The following is a 19182-nucleotide window of genomic DNA, read 5'->3' as shown; positions in this document are numbered from 1 at the left end:
ATTAATGCACGTATTTGTGTAGTAGTTCTCGATCTGCCAACACTGACAAAACTGAATACGTGTATGTGTATTTCTAGTTAAGAAAACAGTTTTCGTTTAAATCATCTTTTAGTCTATTTATTTATTTGCCTAATTGCAAAATTGTACATAAATAAACCAAGCTCTGACGAATCGAACCGCAAAACAAACTCAGAAATCCAAAACAACATTTTGGCGAAACATTGGTAGCAGCTAATGAACTTTTGGGGATGTATATCAATCATAAGTGAGTAAGTATTTTGATAATGAAGAGTGGTATCATGTGTCCAGAAGAGTAATCATACACTGTCTGGCGCCACACCCGTCATACATGCGACTGCAAAATCTCTAAAAGACCCAAGTGTTTTTTTTTTTGCATATATGCAATTGCCCAACATGCATGGTAGAAGAGTGGATACAGACATATTATTGATTGTCGAGTTGTATATTTAGATAAGAAATGTATCTGGTATTTTGCGAAAATTATATATTCTTCATATGGAATACTTGAATCTTAGATATTACTCTATGTTAGACTTATTTTCTCTTATCTATTAGTTAACTTTGTTGGTTTTCAAAATCGAGAATAGCAATGTACGGTGCGGTGTACGATGCGGAATTATCGATACAGCAGAAAACAGTAGAAAGGAATCGTGTCCGCATGTGTTCACTTGTTTTATATTCTACTGTATATTCGTGGCTTAAGCACATGATGATTTGTATGCCACTGTTTTGCCACATTATTATATTATAATAGTCACATAGTATTCGGCGATTTCATGGTCAAAACACACTATTGCGAAATAATCATTATTTCGAAATTGCAGTCTATCATCGATACAGCAGAAAACAGTAGAAAGGAATCGTGTCCGCATGTGTTCACTTGTTTTATTTTCTACTGTATATTCGTGGCTTAAACACATGATCATTTGTATGCCACTGTTTTGCCACATTATTATATTATAATAGTCACATAGTATTCGGCGATTTCATGGTCAAAACACAATATTGCGAAATAATCATTATTTCGAAATTGCAGTCTATCAATGACTATGAATTGTTGTCTGAAGTAATCAGCATAGTATTTCGGTATTAGATGCCATTAGTGTATTTCCTCGACCTGTCATCTGCTGGAAATATCATGACCTGCTTTTCTTTAAGATAAATTTCTGTAATTATTCTGTATGCGACCTTCGTAAGTTTTCGCTTTCTTCAGATATCCGGAGAAAGGTATTTCTCACGATTTTAGTCAGAGAGCACCCTTAAGAAAATGCATTACACTTGTAGTTGCAATACATCTAGTGAAATGACAGGTTACATAAAATAACTGCTTGTTACTGGGAATTCTATGTTGATGTTGATGTAGGCAGTACGCATATTATCCCGACAAAACAACACAAAAGAGATATACTATAATATCGTCACATACTATACCTTGATGACGTCATATCCGGATATAACAACCAAGGAAGTGAAAGTTTGACGGGTCAAGCTTTTATAAAAAGGGCTTATATTCAATACAAGAGGTTTAACCTAAAGCTGAGTGTCCACAGAAAGAATATGTGCTTTCACCTATTTACAGGGCACATCAATGATATCTGCTCAATAATTGCAAATCTCTAAATCAACCCAATGGTTGAAAACCATCAATAACATTGAACGCAAAATTCAAACAAGAAACAAGAAACAAGAAGAGCGGTAAAGCTGAAGGCTGAAAATTAGAACAGATTAGAAAAAAAGCACCAAACAGACATTAAAATGTATTGAAGACTTTTCCCACGGTGAGTATTATACAACGTTAGAAAGATTAAGTTTCTAGATTCAAGGAAGTTCATTGTATGAACAAAGGCCTTTATACACCAAAAACGACACATCACTGCACAAGATTAATCGACATGTGAATAATACCCAAATTGTTTATATCGTTTCTAATTTTTGCAGTGTCGTGTCGTTTTTGGTATATAACGACCTGAATAGTTTATTATAATTTGTAACATAATGTAGATTGGTAACAGGCTGAAACCATGGAAGCAGAAATCCGTGTTCCAGAGGAAATCATAACGTCAAGCATGAACTCCGACACAAATCGCACGAACTATCTGGCAAACCTTGATTGAAAGATATTCTAAAATTATTCATTTTTTGAAAAAATGTATTATTCATAAGAATATATCTGTCTCATCTCGTCATCTCATTCAAATTTGTTGGTTTTCACATTCATATTTAAACACAAGTTATTTGCTGTATATGAGGCGTAGGAAAGTCATTAACAGTTCAAGCTCGTTTTTGTTTTGTTTCCATGAACATGTAAAGCCCGTTTAACTGTTAACAAGTTTGCTAAAAATAAGTGATGAAAGAGTAACCAGAATCGTGGAGACAGTAGGACGAAAAATATCCAATTTTAACACATATTCACACGTTCAGTTATTGAAGAATTTTTCTAACAAATATTTTCTTCACGATTAGGTGTCACAAAATGATTATGTTACGCAGTGGGTATAATGAAGCACATAATCAGCAAAGACAACACAATATGAGTCTTTATTAATATTGCACCTTAAGATGGAAAACAGACACTCGGCAATCAGCAGATGTCCATTGAACTATATAATTGCCATAATTTGATTTAGTTCCAAAGCCGAGATTAAGGTTTGCCACCAAGTTCTACAGCGTGTTGATATTAAGGCATTGGCGACAAGCACTGATGTACAAAACATCGTGTTGGTAAATATCTTGAAAAAATTCAGAGCTATATACATCACAAAACCACAGATCCAGTTAAGATACGAACGAATACCGAAGCGTATGCATGGCCTCGAAAGGTTGGCATATTTTTTGGCTATACGTGTCCAAACAACACGTTTTTATAAATAGCATATGTCTACTTGAAAATAATAGTTTGATACAGCTGGATGAGCAGCCTCTGATAAATATCATTGAAAATTTGAAAAAAAAAACATGAAAAAAACGCCATGCTTATGAACTTTCACTGCTTAATGTACTAAAAACGAATAGGACCTACATGTCTAATCTAAACTTCTAATACAATATTATGCATAACAAGAGGCGATATTGACCTTACAATTTAGAGCAACATTTGAAAAGACCACTCGACTATATTAATCTGTGCCTTAATACTGTTCATACATATCAGCTGGGAAGGAACCCAAACGTGTGTCTACACTGAACTAATATATTATTTAACTTGTATGTTTCCTTGTTACAAGTTAAATAATTCTGTATACTGACACCCACATTCCATTTCTTGTACCACCAACCATGACTTACATAACGATGTGATTGTTTATGGATGGGTTATATTATATTCTATTATGTTATAAATCATGCATACTATATTGCAATAAATATTGTTCAACGAAGTATGAAATATATTAATATACTTTGATATGAAAAACTCCCCTCCCCCGTCGCGTTAATCAAATATATCATTGTCTAGAATTGAATTAATGATATTCAGTAACCGGTAGATCTCAATGTTACACCTTTACATGCAAAAATAAAACAAAACCAAAAACGAAAGTGTATCACAAAAGTTGGCAAAAGATTCAGCTAGATTGTGGGTAGGTATTCAGTGCCCTCGAGGAAAAAGAAGAAATTCAAATGATGTCGACTGTTCAATTAAAAAGTTGAAGTACGTTGTAACAAGTTCTCAAAGAAACGAAAAGAAATATAAAATACCTGCATTCCTAAAGTTAATGGTAATTTAGGTTTGAGAAAAGAGATGTTCTTACCTTGCAGTTTATGAATTCCGTGAAATTAACTGTTCCAAAACTTTAGCAATCAGTAATTAGTTCACAATATAGATCGTAACGGATAAGATTCTCTAATCACATTAATAAAATCAATAGTCTCTGATATATTATTCTTTCGTTTCTATGGTCACAAGAGATGCAAATTACTGGCGTTATGTTTTTTGTACAAAAGTAGCAATTTTCTTAAATTTTTTTCGGCGACCAACGTATACTCCTTATCACTATTGCAAATTTTTAAAATTTGTATCACAATTAACACGCTTAGCAATAGTCACAGTTTAAGTCAAATGACAAAATAACCCAAAATTATTTTCAAGTGGCAGAATAATGCGACCATAAAAAACTATCCTATTCTGGATATGTATGATGTCTTCTGTATTGATGCATACTATTTTATATCACGTCACATGAAAATCGATTTTCAACCCGGTTAATGGCAAATTCAGTTCAAATGTGTAAATTATGCATCAGTATAAAAAGTTACCCAAGCGTATTGCCACAAAATTAAACTACGAATTAATGATACCTCATTAAATTCCAATTGCTCAACGTGTTCAAATGTACAAGTATTTATCTCCTTTGATACCTGGCTTTAAAAAAAACTCTAAAATATTATTTCACTCGGTTGATTTCACACATAAATTCCAAGTGAAAACTTCTGTTATTTTCGATTTTCTCCGCAAAAAAACATTGTTACACCTGATCATACAATTATTTCAACTGGAGTTGAGAAGTATCTTTCAATGAGCTGTCTTCAGTTTTTAAGAGCCACCTTATAAATTCCATGTGTATTCTCAGTTGAAAGATAACGGCATTAAAGGCGTATCGAGTGATCGTCTAGTTTTCTCTAAGACTAATCTGCCATTCCACTTCATTTTGCTTTACTCACAATGACGATGGCACGAGAAGACTTTCTCGTCTATTAATATTGACGGTTAAATGGAGCGATACCGGAAAAGTAATTACATATGGAACATAATGATCTTAGCACCTGGACAGCAGACCTAAAAGCTAGTTAACATCAAGGTTATTCAATGTCCACGCTAACGATATGCAATATTGTTTAAATACTAAATTCTTATATACTGTTATATATTCACATATATCTGAAGTATATCAACAGTGTTTCTTAGATATTTGTATATACTGTATATATAGTGTTTGTTATATTCCTATAATCTTAACTTGAAGTCAGAAAAAACTTGTATCGATACAAGACACCCAAGTGAGTTTACATGATATCACATAACATAACATCGGAAAAATTCGCATCGTTATTCGTGAATATTCACTGTTATATAATCATATATATCTGAAGTATATCAGTAGCGTTTCTTAGATATTTGTATATACTGTATATTTATTGTTTGTTATACTCCTATAATCTTAACTTGAAGCCAGTAGAAACTTGTATCGATACAAGACACCCAAGTGAGTTTACAATATATCACAAAGATTCAAAATCTAAAAAATTTGCATGAATATTCTCTAAAATCACCTTTCTTTTTTGTAATGTTCATCTGAACTATAAAGAGTTATTGTAAAACCATTTTCAGAATCGCTAATGCCGAGAAAGCACGAAGCGTGCAACAAAGGCATATAACCACACGAATCTGTAGAACGAACGTTACAATAATAAATCAATCGTTGGTAAATATGATTTTGAGATGATCTGATGAAAATAAATCACCAAGTCTGATAATCACATTAAATATGATAGGTTTTTCTATTTTCATTTCACCCTGTCATTATGGTATATATGGTATATTATGTTATTGATATTTTATTCTTTACGCTAAATTTGTGTTACAATATTCTCATATATTTCAAAACAATCGATAAATCCCTTGCTTCATCAGTTCCTAATGATAAACTTTGCTGGAGTGGTCAAGTAAGACCAGATGGAAAAATTATAATATCTTATGCTCTTATGAATGTTCTTCAATATGAGCAGCTTGATTGGAGATAACTACACATGCAAGATCCGATTACAAAGCACCGAAATCAAAATTTGTAGATGTAGAAAATGCTGTTGAAAATGGTGCACTCATTCACACATAATAAATAACTGAAAGCAAATCCAAACTGAAGAATGTTAGTGGAAACACTTGTATTGATCCTTTTAAATATTTAAAGCCATGCCGCTCGAAATTTCAAAATTTTACTTAAAAATATTTTGCCATAAATCACCGTGTCAAAAACATAGTTCATATGAGAACCAGCAAAGGATAACTGAAATAGAGAGACCGAGTCAGATTGTATCTCGAACATGTATTATTATGATACAAACAAGACCTTTACTTCTCAATACTGTTTTTATACTCTATCTAAATCTCTTGGGATCTTCAAGTCAATTATCATTCATAGCTTTATACCTTTATTTCACACAGTCATAGATTTTCCAGATCACATTCCACTTAGTCTTTGACCTTCATGGATTCCAAATACGTTTTCTGAATTCTGTTCGTATTTACTTGTTATTTTCTCGTGATATGGACGATGGGTGTAAATCTTTATCACTGGCGCAGTGACCGAGTCATTTGCGTCTACAGCCGCAACAACTTTTAACGGTCACCAAATTCACTCTGCACAACTCGAAAATATAAGTTAATTTTTAAATAACAGAAGCGGTTGCTTATCCGAACTCTGAATTCTGTTCAGTTTGGTGTTCGTATTTACTTGTTATGTTCTTTTGATTTGGAACATGGATGTAAATTTGCCCCACTTAACGCAGCCACAGGGTGTATTCCGATGTATTTGCGACAATAACAGCAACAAATTTTAACGTTTACTGAGTTCACTCCTCCGCCATTCAAAAACATAAGTTAATTTCCCTAAATAAGGGTTACTTATTCGAACTCTAAATTCTGTTCAGTTTGGTGTTCCTATTTACTTGCTATTTTCGTGTGATTTGGACGATTGTTTGAACTGCTCACCGCCGCCACTGGGTTTAGGCAATATATTTCCGACTACAAAAAAATTCTGACGTGCATCGAATTCATTCTTCTGCGATTTTGCGAGTCAGTTTCTGAAAAAAGAACAGAAGCGGTATCATATCCGAATGGACTTCGAAGGTCATGAACCAATAAAATCCAACTATCCAAAAAGAGAGTAGACGACGAGACAAAATGACTTCCTTCTGTAAGTTTCAGTCTTCTAGGTGATAATCTGTAATAAAGAAAGGGAGTATTAATATTGATCATGGGATGAACAGAAATATTAAAGGATAACCAGAACAGACAATACGTTAATTATTTACTGTTTATTTATATACCCAGTGTATATTAACACGAAAGTTTGTCTATATATCACAGGATATCAATGTTAATACAATCAAATACATAAATATTAAATTACTTTGGCAATTGCTGAAACAAAATATATGTCGTACTGGATTACTTTGACGAGTGCGGAAAAAAAAAATAAAAAAACGCTCAATCACGTACAGAAAATTAAATGAAATCAGATTTTACATCCCATTTTTCTATTCCAAATTTGGCAAATAAAGGAAATGCCATGAAGTGTGCAATCAGAGGCATTTGCCTACTCTCTTTCGATTTCCTGTTGAGAAATCTATCATTTGGCCAACCTCCAGAATTCGGGTCCTTAATTTATTGCCACATCCGAAAACAAGTAGGCCTACCTACGACTAAATATGTCTAGTTCTTCAAATAATAGAACTTACATGTGAAGACTTTACTTATGTTCTTTGGACCTACAAGTAATGACCATCTTATTTCTCAGATTTCTGAAAGGCCAAATGAGTTTACGTTTATGGTTGTGATTTGGTACTTTACTTTAACCGATCAAAGCTTGGCGTAATTAATTGGTCATTAGTTATATTGCATCGCAAACAGAGGACGGCTTTTTAAGAGCATGTGATTATATCATCAGCAATCTACATCGAATTGAAAGCATTGTGATAACTAGAATCAAACCAAAGGTTTTGCTCTCTGTCTTCTTTTTAATGTCGCATTCTAGGTCTTTGATGTTCCATCAAATGTATTCTTGTATTCAAGACAAACAAGAATAGAAAGCCAGTCTTTCCTTTGGTGGACATTCATTAACTCCATTACTGACAAAATGAATAGTTTTTAGTTATATTTTGAGATATTGGTGCCTAATTAGAAAGGAAACATACTTAATCTAATTTCCATATCGGTCAAAAAGGTAGGCGGAGTGTATTTTTTTTTCAGGATGTCTATTCATCTTTTAATGGCATCCACGATGTTAATGGGTTAAAATGTTACGTGGTATTACTTAAAAAATCCATCAAATGGTATTTGTGTGCACTTTAAGATAACTTGTGGTTAGTTTTTAATTTAAGGTCCTCTCTTTTGTTGTTAAATATTTATGTAAAGAGATTTTCAGAGATAATTGGCATTTGACGACGTATTTGTTCACTTACATCTTGTCTTATAATATAGGGTATATGCAATGTAAGGTAAATTTGTATAAAAGTACAAGTCATAATTTCCAACAGACAGTCTAATTTGAAATAATTATTAACAATGTAAGAATGAAGAGTTATTATCAGTGGAATATTTAGCCTTGAAACTTTTTTATGAGAACAGTGGCGGAATCAATGGGGGTGGCAGAGGGGGCAGCCGAGTTCCCCTCTCAGCCACGAAAACAAGTTCTTCGAGCAAAAATCTCATAACTAGGTTATAAATTCGGGCAATCCCTCGGACATAAAACTGGCTCCGGCACTGTATGAGAGCCGGGGTTATGCTACGAGTTAGACCCAGAGGTCCAGAGTTTGGTCCCTGCATACGTTGATTTGATACCCTGAATTGTTCAGCCTTGCAGTTCCCCCCACCTCCCCACAGACATATTGGGAGGGGTGACACAGGACAGCAGTATTGGCCTAATCTTCAGTCCAGCCTGTAATACACTTAAAGAGGCTCGATACATTATCCCATCCCACGATTTGACACCACAGAGAGCTTAAAATTTCTTAACCAAAATAGAAAGGAAATTGTAATTACCAGTAATCAGATTAAGATTTCAAACCAGACTTTGAACGTCCAAACTGAAATTCTTTTGGATGAAAATTTCTTTACCCAATCGACGTAAAGCTTTTTACATCTGAGTTGAAATTCAATTCGATTGACAATGATAGGTGATAATTGTTTTAATCAGTCGGCACATTCAAAACCTTAGAGTCACGGTTTGTTCGGAATTACTCGTCTCCAACTGGAAAAAAATCAAGAATTTTGCGCAAATTTTTTTTGACTTAAAAATCGCGATTTCTATAGATTGCTTGCAATGGTTTTGTCAGCCCATGGTAAAAGAATCGGATGTTAAAGATTTTTCCTTTTTGATATATGGAATAAAATATTCAGTTTCACTGCACAGTTGTGCGAAAGTCAGTATTTGAAAAACTTTGGCCAGAAGCTCGCGATTGAACGATTCAACAAGTAGCTAGCTTGGACTCTAAATAGTCATAGTCCCAATCACCCGGGGGATATGTAGACAAAATTGACCAGACCAGCCAATGAACATGACCAAACCAATCTTACATCGTTAGAGAGTTCCCAATGTCGTTTATCAAACTAATCCAATGCAAAACAGAATCAAATGAAATAGATACTTGCAAGCAACAGCATCCAATGGAGGTTGAACATTGGGTCATGCCCAGTCTCCCTCAGGCCAGCGAAAATTTTGAACTGGGAATTAAATACCTCTAAATAATACCTCTAGGCTTCCTTTTGGGGGCCTCTGACAGCCCTGACACAAGCAGATTCGACCCTTTCGGCCTCGCTTCGGAAAGAAACTTCTCGATTTTGGCTCTCCTCTCTCATGCATTTTCCAGATGCGTCCCTGACAACATCTATGCATATCGATATATTTTGTGCAAAGCAACTTGACATCATTTTGATCTCTTTATGTACCCCAAACATGATCAGTAGTCATAAGATGATGTACAAATATATCCAGACTCATAAATTTTAAGGGAAGTGGAAATTCGATTCACTAATGGATTTTTTAAATCCAGAATTGAAGGTATAAAAAGTCATATCGTTATTTATAACTTTATCTGAGTCTGCTTCTGTCATATTCAATTTGAAAAATGAAAATTGAAACAAAATAAATGGCATTATCTAAGTGAATTATTTAATAGAGGATTAAGTTGACAAGCTAAAATGTAAGAGGTATTGTGTGTTTTGGAAAGACAGACATGTGTTCCGAAACGTTATGTATACTTTCTGCTGTCAACTCGGTATCCCAATGGGAAAGTCCACAGAAGAAAAAAACAATTCCGCTATAGAGCAAACAATTTTTGTTTGAACGCATATATTCGATAGTTAGATTTAGTCGACGTTTGCAAATTCGCAGTTGTCAGACGTTGACCACGTTCCAAAAATGGAATCCAATCCAATCCAGTTGATAGCACTGATTTAATGAACATCGGATGACTACATCTCTTCGATTGATTCGGTTTGTCAACTGCGCGATTGAGTTTGTCAACCGTGCGATTGAGCTTGTCAACCGTGCGATTGGGTTTGTCAACTGTGCGATTGGGTTTGTCATTTGTGCGATTGGGTTTGCCATCTGTGCGATTGGGTTTGTCAACTGTGCGATTGGGTTTGTTATCTGTGCGATTGGGTTTTTCAACTGTGCGATTGGGTTAGTTAGCTATGCGATTGAGTTTGTCATTTGTGCGATTGTGTTTGCCATCTCTTCGATGGGGTTTGCCATCTGTGCGGTTGGGTTTGTCATCTGTGTGATTGGGTTTGTCAACTGTGCGATTGGGTTTGTCATCTGTGCGATTGGGTTTGTCAACTGTGCGATTGGGTTAGTTAGCTGTGCGATTGGGTTTGTCATTTGTGCGATTGTGTTTGCCATCTCTTCGATGGGGTTTGCCATCTGTGCGATTGGGTTTGTCATCTGTGTGATTGGGTTTGTCATCAGTGCGATTGGGTTTGTCAACTGTGTGATTGGGTTAGTTAGCTGTGTGATTGGGTTTGTCAACTGTGCGATTGGGTTTGTCATCTGTGTGATTGGGTTTGTCATCTGTGCGATTGGGTTTGTCAACTGTGCGATTGGGTTTGTCATCTGTGCGATTGGGTTTGTCAACTGTGCGATTGGGTTTGTCAATTGTGTGATTGGGTTTGTCATCCGTGCGATTGAGTTTGTCATCGGTGCGACTGGGTTAGTTAGCTGTGCGATTGGGTTAGTTAGCTGTGCGATTGGGTCTGTCATCTCTGCGATTGGGTTTGTCATCTCTGCGATTGGGTTTGTCATCTGTGCGATTGGGTTTGCAATCTCTTCGATGGGGTTTGTCATCTGTACGATTGAGTTTGTCATCACTGCGATTGGGTTTGTCTTCTCTGCGAATAAGTTTGTCATCTTGACATCACTCTTTGTAAGTGCACATAGTTCATTGGTACATTTAATATGTATGCCTGATCAATAACAAACAATGCAATTAATAAACGATTTAGATTCTATAATAGCTGATAAAGCGGTTCTCTACTTCATTCTACCTGTAACGTAAACAATTATTATGTAATAAATCGAACGGGTAGGTTTAAAATATTTATTAAATATATTTTTATTAATTGGATCACATTGAAAAGATGAGACAAAGAAAAATAAAAAAGTTACAAACTAAGGACCAACCTAGTGTATTTATTGCCCAATAAACCAAACGTGATATGGACGATATTACCCACATTTTTGTTTCAACATCGTAAATGTAATATGCTAAATACTAACATCTAAACCGAATCAGAACGATGTTTGAAGCTAAAGAGCTAACTTGTGATGGATCATTTATCTGATACGCTTCTTGACTGCATGAACCCATTCATATTTTTCATTCAAACTAAATAGCTTTGACCCAACCTCATTTTTCATTCATAGCATTAAATAATCCTGAACATATGCCATCATTCTTGTCTCAACAATCGTTTACATGTATGTGATAGAATGTACCTATTAACTTTAAATGAGCCACAAATGCTAGAAATTGAGAAGTTATTTCATCTATTTTAAGAACAGAACTCATATATTACGTCTTTTATTTGAAGTAGTTGTATAAATATTTCTTGATGTTTATGTTCTCTAATGAGTTACGCGGTGCAAGGTTCGGCATCCTAATAAGCAGTAAAGGCATTTTTAGAAAATTATATTTGTCATTATCAAGCATGGACCCTATCCCTATATATGTTTATGGACTAAGAACTAGTAGAGTTCAGTATACAGGTCAATTCCTAATGTTCACTTCGTCACTATCTTGAATGTATAAATTCAGTATACCCAACAATTCCAAAAATTTGAAGAAATACTGTCAAATAAAACAATTAGTTCATGTCGAATTTATGTATTGATTTTTTATAGATATATCAAAACAATGTAAATGAACGAACCAATTACATAAATTTTAAACAATTCACCTGAATAAAGTAATTACAATTTTTTAAAACAAAATATATAAACAAATCAATAACACAATTTCAAGGTAATGTATCTGAAATTGGAAGCAAACAATTACAAAATTTCCAACCAAAATACCAGGAATACAATTACAAATTTTGAAGCAAAGCAAATGAAGAAACCATAACAAACTTCCAAAGCAATATACCAGGAAAACAATTACAAAATGTCGAAACGTGACAAATTTCTCAAGGAGGAACAATTACAAAATTCATAACGCCCGAGAAAGTAATAACGAAGTATCGAAGCAATGTATTTGAACAAAACATGACAACTTTCGAAGCAAAACATCTGAAGAAACAATTACAAAATTTTAAAACAATAATCAGGAATACAAATACAAATTTTTAAGCAAAGCAAATGAAGAAACCATAACAAAATTTCAAAGTAATATACCAATGTCGAAACTATGTGACTGAACGAAACGTGGCAAATTTCTAAGCAAAGCATCTGAAGAAACAATTACAAAATGTCGAATCAATGTATCTAAACAAAACGTGACAAATTTCTGAGCAAAGCATCTGAAGAAACAAATACCAAATTTCATTACGTCCGAAGAAAATAATAACACAATGTCGAAACAATGTATCTGAGCGGAATAATTAAAACAATTTCAAAGCAATACATCAAGACAAAAAATACAAAATGTCGAAGCAAAGCATGTAAAGAAATTATTACAAAATTACATAAAATCGGAAAAATGTAACTTAGCGAAACAATTACAAAATTTCAAAGCTATACATCAAGAAAAAAAAGATGTCGAAGCAAAGCATCTGAAGAAATGATTTACACAATTTCAAAGCAATATACATGTACCAGGAAAACAATTACAAAATGTTGAAACAATGTATCTGAACGAAACGTACAAATTTCTAAGCAAAGCATCTGAAGAAACAATTATAAAATTTCATTACGTGAAACCAAGACAAATTTCGAAGCAAGGTATTTGAACAAATCAATTATAAAGATGACAACAATGCATCTGAAGAAACAATTAAAAAATTTCAAAGCGATATACATGGAAAACAACTACAAATTTCGAAGCAAAGCATCTGAACAAAACATTTACAAAAGTTATAAAACAATGTATCTGAAGACACAATTACACTTATGTAAAAAAACTCTTCGTGAAATACAAGAACAACAAGTAACATGATATGTTTCTTAATAAAGTTTAAAATTCAGATGAGTAATTTTTATACATAATTTCTCTCAAAGGAAACCAGACCAGACTCAAACATCATTTCAATAAAAATACGCTTTCCAAACATCAATTAAAATCCAACGAAGCAACCAGTATCTAATACAAACACGTCTCAAAGGAAACAATCTCTGGCTTAACCGTTCACATGGAATTTGTATCTTCTAAATTAGACGAAAGAGTAAATATTCCACCGAGTATCTTCCAAAACGGTCCTTCGAAAGTCAAATGGCACCGACCGCTGTGGTAACGTGTTGTTAGATAGCATACTTTTCTGGGCTAAGGGAGCAAAACAAATGATGTAAGATGCCCTGCTTTTCTGCTCTGAACTATAGACACCGAGGAATTTTGCCAGGGCAATGGTATTAGAGCAAACAGGGTCTCTAGTTTACGCATGGGTTTAGTTTTTTTAAATATCGAGTGTCTAGTTCGTTTGTGGCAATGGAAAAGGATATAATATTTCGAAATGGAACTTTGCTATAATTAGCTAAGGATGATAGGCAGCGTGAAGTCGTTGATATTAAGATTTCTTTACCCATTGGATACAATAACATCTAATGATTTGGTATCTCTTCGATGCCAATCTGAATATATCAATCGTAAACATCAGATTTTAAAAGGTCAATGCATTAATTAAACTGATATTGGTACTGTGTTACAATCAATCATATTAATCTATCAATATATTTCATTGCCAGATAACATTTAAGTCAATAGATAGCTACAGACACCAATAGAGGTTTCATATGATCAAGGTCAAGTATATGTTCGTGATTGACGCATGACTCCTATTGGACTAGATTACACCGGCTACAAATATAATTATTTAGCTCATAACTGTTATCTCTAGCAAAAGAATATAACCTTGCCAATATGGAAATATTTCTTACAGAAACGAAAATATTGTGTAAAAAAAAATATTAAGTAAAAATGAATTATTCCTTTAGAAACCACATCAATTTTGTACATGCAGTTCGGCTAGCGACTTGAATGTGGTGGAAGGTAACAATTATTGCTGTTTCAGAAACCACAGTTCAATTCTGTACACGAGGTGCAGCATCCGACCTAAGGTCAGTCTGGAATTGAAAATGTACTGTTACAGTACATGTAGTTTACAGAAATACAGTTCGAGCATGCAGCGAATTATGTCTTGTGGACATGTGAAATAATATGATTAATTTCTTTCAACTGTCTTTCATGCTGTGATGTATATAACATGGACAATTTAACGACTGTATCTAACATAACAAATTAATGATACAAGAAAAAAACAAATATTAACCAGCTAATAAATTCAAATCGATCGACATTGACATATAAGATGGATAAAAGTACATAGTATAATAATAGTCCTATCGCATGGGACTGCGACCATTTGCGATCTTACGCGAGCAAAATTGTACTAGGTTGCCGGAAAATGTGAAGAAAACGCGAGAAAAATTGGATCATAAAATTACACAATAGTCGCACTCAAACCTTTGCATATGCGACCATATTGTGTTCCCAAAGCACGTTTCTAATAAAAACTGTGGACCTGTTGTATTTGACTTTAATTGCGTTCATGGACATATTACGGCGCTTGTCTACAGACATTTTCTATTCCGTGGTGAGGCTACAAGCTAATACCATGATTATGGTGACCTAAGCATCCGAGATAATTTTCCGTAGCAGTTCAGTAAGGATGTCTTTCCGATGTGGCGCGGCTATAATACGATTTACCGTATGGGGATATTTAAGGTATAAGATCTGCGGCACACGGACCAGATTTATTGTTCAATTCCAAAGACTGAACTAGTTTGCATGACCCATGACAGAAATGGAAGTGTTTCAGTGCTGACATTTTTCAAAAATGCCTTGATGGAGTAGAAAATGTCATCTCTAAACCAACAGGAAGCAGGTGAAATATGAGCTATAATTTTAGATACAATCCACTTCAATCTCGCCAGTTAGAATTCTATACACTTATCATTTGAAGATGAATCTGAAAATTCCATTACATGCACTTAACGTTACATGGGTTTAATTTTTAAAATAAATCAAAATACGAGTTCATTTAGATTTCAAGAAAGGCAATTTACAGTTCATCCTAGCATCAGAAAAATAAAGACTTTTAGGTACAAATAACTCTTGAACAAAAAATCTAAATTTTAACTTATTAAAGAATGCTTGCGAAAGTTAACTTAATTTCCACGTTCCATTAGGGAGTTATTTTTTCGATACGAGTTTAATCAGATATCTTAAGAAGAATAATGTACCACTTCAAACGACAGATTTTCATACTTGCAGTGGTGATTGTATTTCCATAAACTAAAAACCGACCCCGCTGAACTATATTTAATTCAAATCTATAAATTAAGCAAATGAACTAGAATGTTTACCGACCCAGTTGAACTAGCTGTATTTCTTTCAAATCTATATATCAACCAAATGAACTAGAAGTTCTGATTGTCTTTTGTTTTCCGACCCAGTTGAACTATATTTCGTTCAAATCTAGAAATCAACCAAATAAACTGAAGCCTGATTGTTTTCTGCTTACCGACCCCGCTGAACTATATTTCGTTCAAATCTATATATCAACTAAATGAACTAGAAGCTCTGATTGTCTTCTGCTTATAGACCCCGCTGAACTATATTTCGTTCAAATCTATAAATCACCTAAATGAACTAGAAGCTCTGATTGTCTTTTGTTTACCGACCCAGTTGAACTAGCTATATTTCGTTCAAATCTATAAATCAACTAAATGAACTAGAAGCTCTGATTGTCTTTTGTTTACCGACCCAGTTGAACTAGCTATATTTCTTTCAAATCTATAAATCAACCAAATGAACTAGAAGCTCTGACTGTCTTTTTTTTTTACCTATATTTCTTTTAAATCTGCATATCCAAGTGAACTGCAAGCCTCGATATGACCTTGTTTACCGACTTAGATGAACTTAATTTATTTAGTTCAAATCTATAAATCAACTAAATGAACTAGAAGCTCTGATTGTCTTTCGTTTACCGACCCAGTTGAACTAGCTATATTTCTTTCAAATCTATAAATCAACCAAATGAACTAGAAGCATTGGTTGTCTTTTATTTACCAACCCAGATGAACTTTATTTCGTTCAAATCTACAATTCTACCAAATGAACCACATGTACAGATTTTACCCTGTTTATACAGTTGAACAATTATTCTTTCTTTAAAATCTATAAAGAAACCACTAAAGTACAAGCCCTGCTTTACCTTTTTATAAAGAAATCACTAAAGTACAAGTCCTGCTTTACCTTTTTATAAAGAAATAACTAAAGTACAAGCCCTGCTTTACCTTTTTATAAAGAAATCACTAAAGTACAAGCCCTGCTTTACCTTTTTATAAAGAAATCACTAAAGTACAAGCCCTGCTTTACCTTTTTTATAAAGAAATCACTAAAGTACAAGCCCTGCTTTACCTTTTTATAAAGAAATCACTAAAGTACAAGCCCTGCTTTACCTTTTTATAAAGAAATCACTAAAGTACAAGCCCTGCTTTACCCTTTTTCCTAACCTAGACCCAGTAGAATTTTATATATTTCGTTATAATCTATAAATGAACCACAAAAGTAGATTTTTTTTATTTTCCAACCCAGATCAATTGACCAATCTTTTTTTTAAATCTGCACATCAACATCAAAGTATACCGATGCCACTCTGCTTCTCAACTCAGCTGAAGTAAATAAACTTTGGTCAAATTTTTATTTTGAATAGTAGAATTTATTGCAATTTAAACAAATGTCATGCACTTGCAGTGTAATCTATCGCAGTAAAAAAAGAAATATACTTAAATCACGTGGCTTATGACTAATCGACCACACTGATCTTATTTGTACGTTTAAATTGAATGTTCAAATCTACTAAAAAACAAGAAAACTTTAATAAACTGTTTCGTTAAAATCTACATGGTGCCCGAATCAAATTTACAAATAGATGAATATTTACCAAATTAAATATTAAAAGGGGAAAACATTTATGTCGTGACAAAGCATCCAAAATAATCATCTCTTTTAATTCACTAAATTTGGTTTACTAATTGGACTAAATTAAATATTGAAGGAAAAAGAGATTTATTTTCTGCTAAAATAAAACATTTAAAAATTATCTTTCCCTTTTAAATCGCCAAATTTATCTCATTTATCATCGATCATCTTTTCTAGTTTTAAGTTATGGCAATTTGAAATGAAAGATAGACAATTAGCATTGCTGATTTTTATAATTTGATTGAAAGAAGACTTGGCAACTCTCTGCAAGTTGGAATGTCAGCCTGGCCGAGGTTATTTTGACCTGTGGCTGTTGGCTATGCGCAAATAGAAAATTAAAATAGTAGTAGGAATATTTTCAACTGCACCAGAATATTAAAATTCTTAAGCGACATTTCGGGGCTGAGATCATATAAAATAAAACTGTGTTCCGTTATTTAGAATGTAATAAAAATGGCAACAGGATTTGAAATTAAGAGCTGTGTGATGCCAACAGGATTTGAAATTAAGAGAATTGTGCTGCCAACTGGATTTGAAACAAAGAGCATTGTGCTGCCAACAGGATTTGAAATTAAGAGCAATGTGCTGCCAACAGGATGTGTAATTAAGAGCACTGTGCTGCCAATTGGATTAGAAATTAAGAGCATTGTGCTGCCAACAGGATGTGAAATTAAGAGCACTGTGCTGCCAACAGGATTTGGAATTAAGAGAATTGTGCTGCCGACAGGATTTGACACTAAGAGCAATGTGCTGCCAATAGGAATTGAAATTAAGAGCACTGTGATGCCAACTGGATTTAATTGAAGAGCGGTGTGCTGCTAACAGGATTTGAAATAAAGAGCACTGTGCTTCCAACAGGATTTGAAACTACGAGAATTGTGCTGCCAACATGGTTTGACACTAAGGGCAATGTGCTGTCAATAGGAATTGAAATCAAGAGAATTGTGTTACCAACAGGATTTAAAATTAAGAACATTGTTTTCCCAACAGGATTTAAAATTAAGAGAATTGTGCTACCAACAGGATTTAACATTAAGAACATTGTTTTGCCAACAGGATTTAAAATTAAGAACATTGTTTTGCCAACAGGATTTGAAATTAAGAGAATAGTGCTGCCAACAGGATTTAACATTAAGAACATTGTTTTGCCAACAGGATTTAAAATTAAGAACATTGTTTTGCCAACAGGATTTGAAATTAAGAGAATAGTGCTGCCAACATGATTTGAGTTTAAGAGCATTTTGCTACCAACATGGTTTGAAATTAAAAACATTGTGCTGCCATCGGAATTTGAAAATAATGTGCTAATCACTGTGGATTTAAAATTAAGAGCATTGTGCCACCAGCACGATAGGGCATAACTGGGATTAGAGCGTTTTGGAATATTTTTGTCCTATGACTAGTGTTTGTTTCTTCAGTGTTAGACGTCTTTCTTGATATTTACAATGTGGTTTTGATTCTGTTGTTGATATTTTTCTATTGAAGTATCGGTTTTATTTTCCCGTAACAATATAATGTCTTTTGCAGATTAAAATTCGCATATTTTGGAGCATCTTCATATAATCTACATCTATAATTTTCTTTAACATATTAGTTTGGAATAGATAAGAACAGAATATAAACCATAACCATAAAATAAAACTGATAAGTTATCTTCACATGTATATTTATCGACATGTTGAATTTACGGCTGAAATTATTCAGTAGAAGAAACAGAGAATTTATTTTATTGGTAATGATTTTAAGGAA

General features: G+C 33.7%; 2 protein-coding genes across 2 annotated transcripts; both read right to left on the bottom strand.

Annotated features, from left to right (window-relative positions):
• Nucleotides 1-10430: 10430 nt before the first annotated feature.
• LOTGIDRAFT_132229 (hypothetical protein) lies at nt 10431-11081 on the bottom strand (the record flags this gene model as incomplete). The annotated part of the gene is made up of 1 exon (XM_009066605.1): nt 10431-11081. One exon carries the CDS (start codon nt 11079-11081, stop codon nt 10431-10433), a length of 651 nt encoding a protein of 216 aa, XP_009064853.1.
• A 7148-nt stretch (nt 11082-18229) lies between these two features.
• Nucleotides 18230-18706, bottom strand: LOTGIDRAFT_132168 (hypothetical protein; the record flags this gene model as incomplete). The annotated part of the gene is made up of 1 exon (XM_009066604.1): nt 18230-18706. One exon carries the CDS (start codon nt 18704-18706, stop codon nt 18230-18232), a length of 477 nt encoding a protein of 158 aa, XP_009064852.1.
• Nucleotides 18707-19182: the final 476 nt, after the last annotated feature.

Source organism: Lottia gigantea (assembly GCF_000327385.1).
Source record: "Lottia gigantea unplaced genomic scaffold LOTGIsca_78, whole genome shotgun sequence".
Lineage (NCBI taxonomy): Eukaryota > Metazoa > Mollusca > Gastropoda > Lottiidae > Lottia > Lottia gigantea.
Note: the sequence above shows the minus strand (reverse complement) of the source record. Positions and strands in the feature narration are given on the sequence as shown.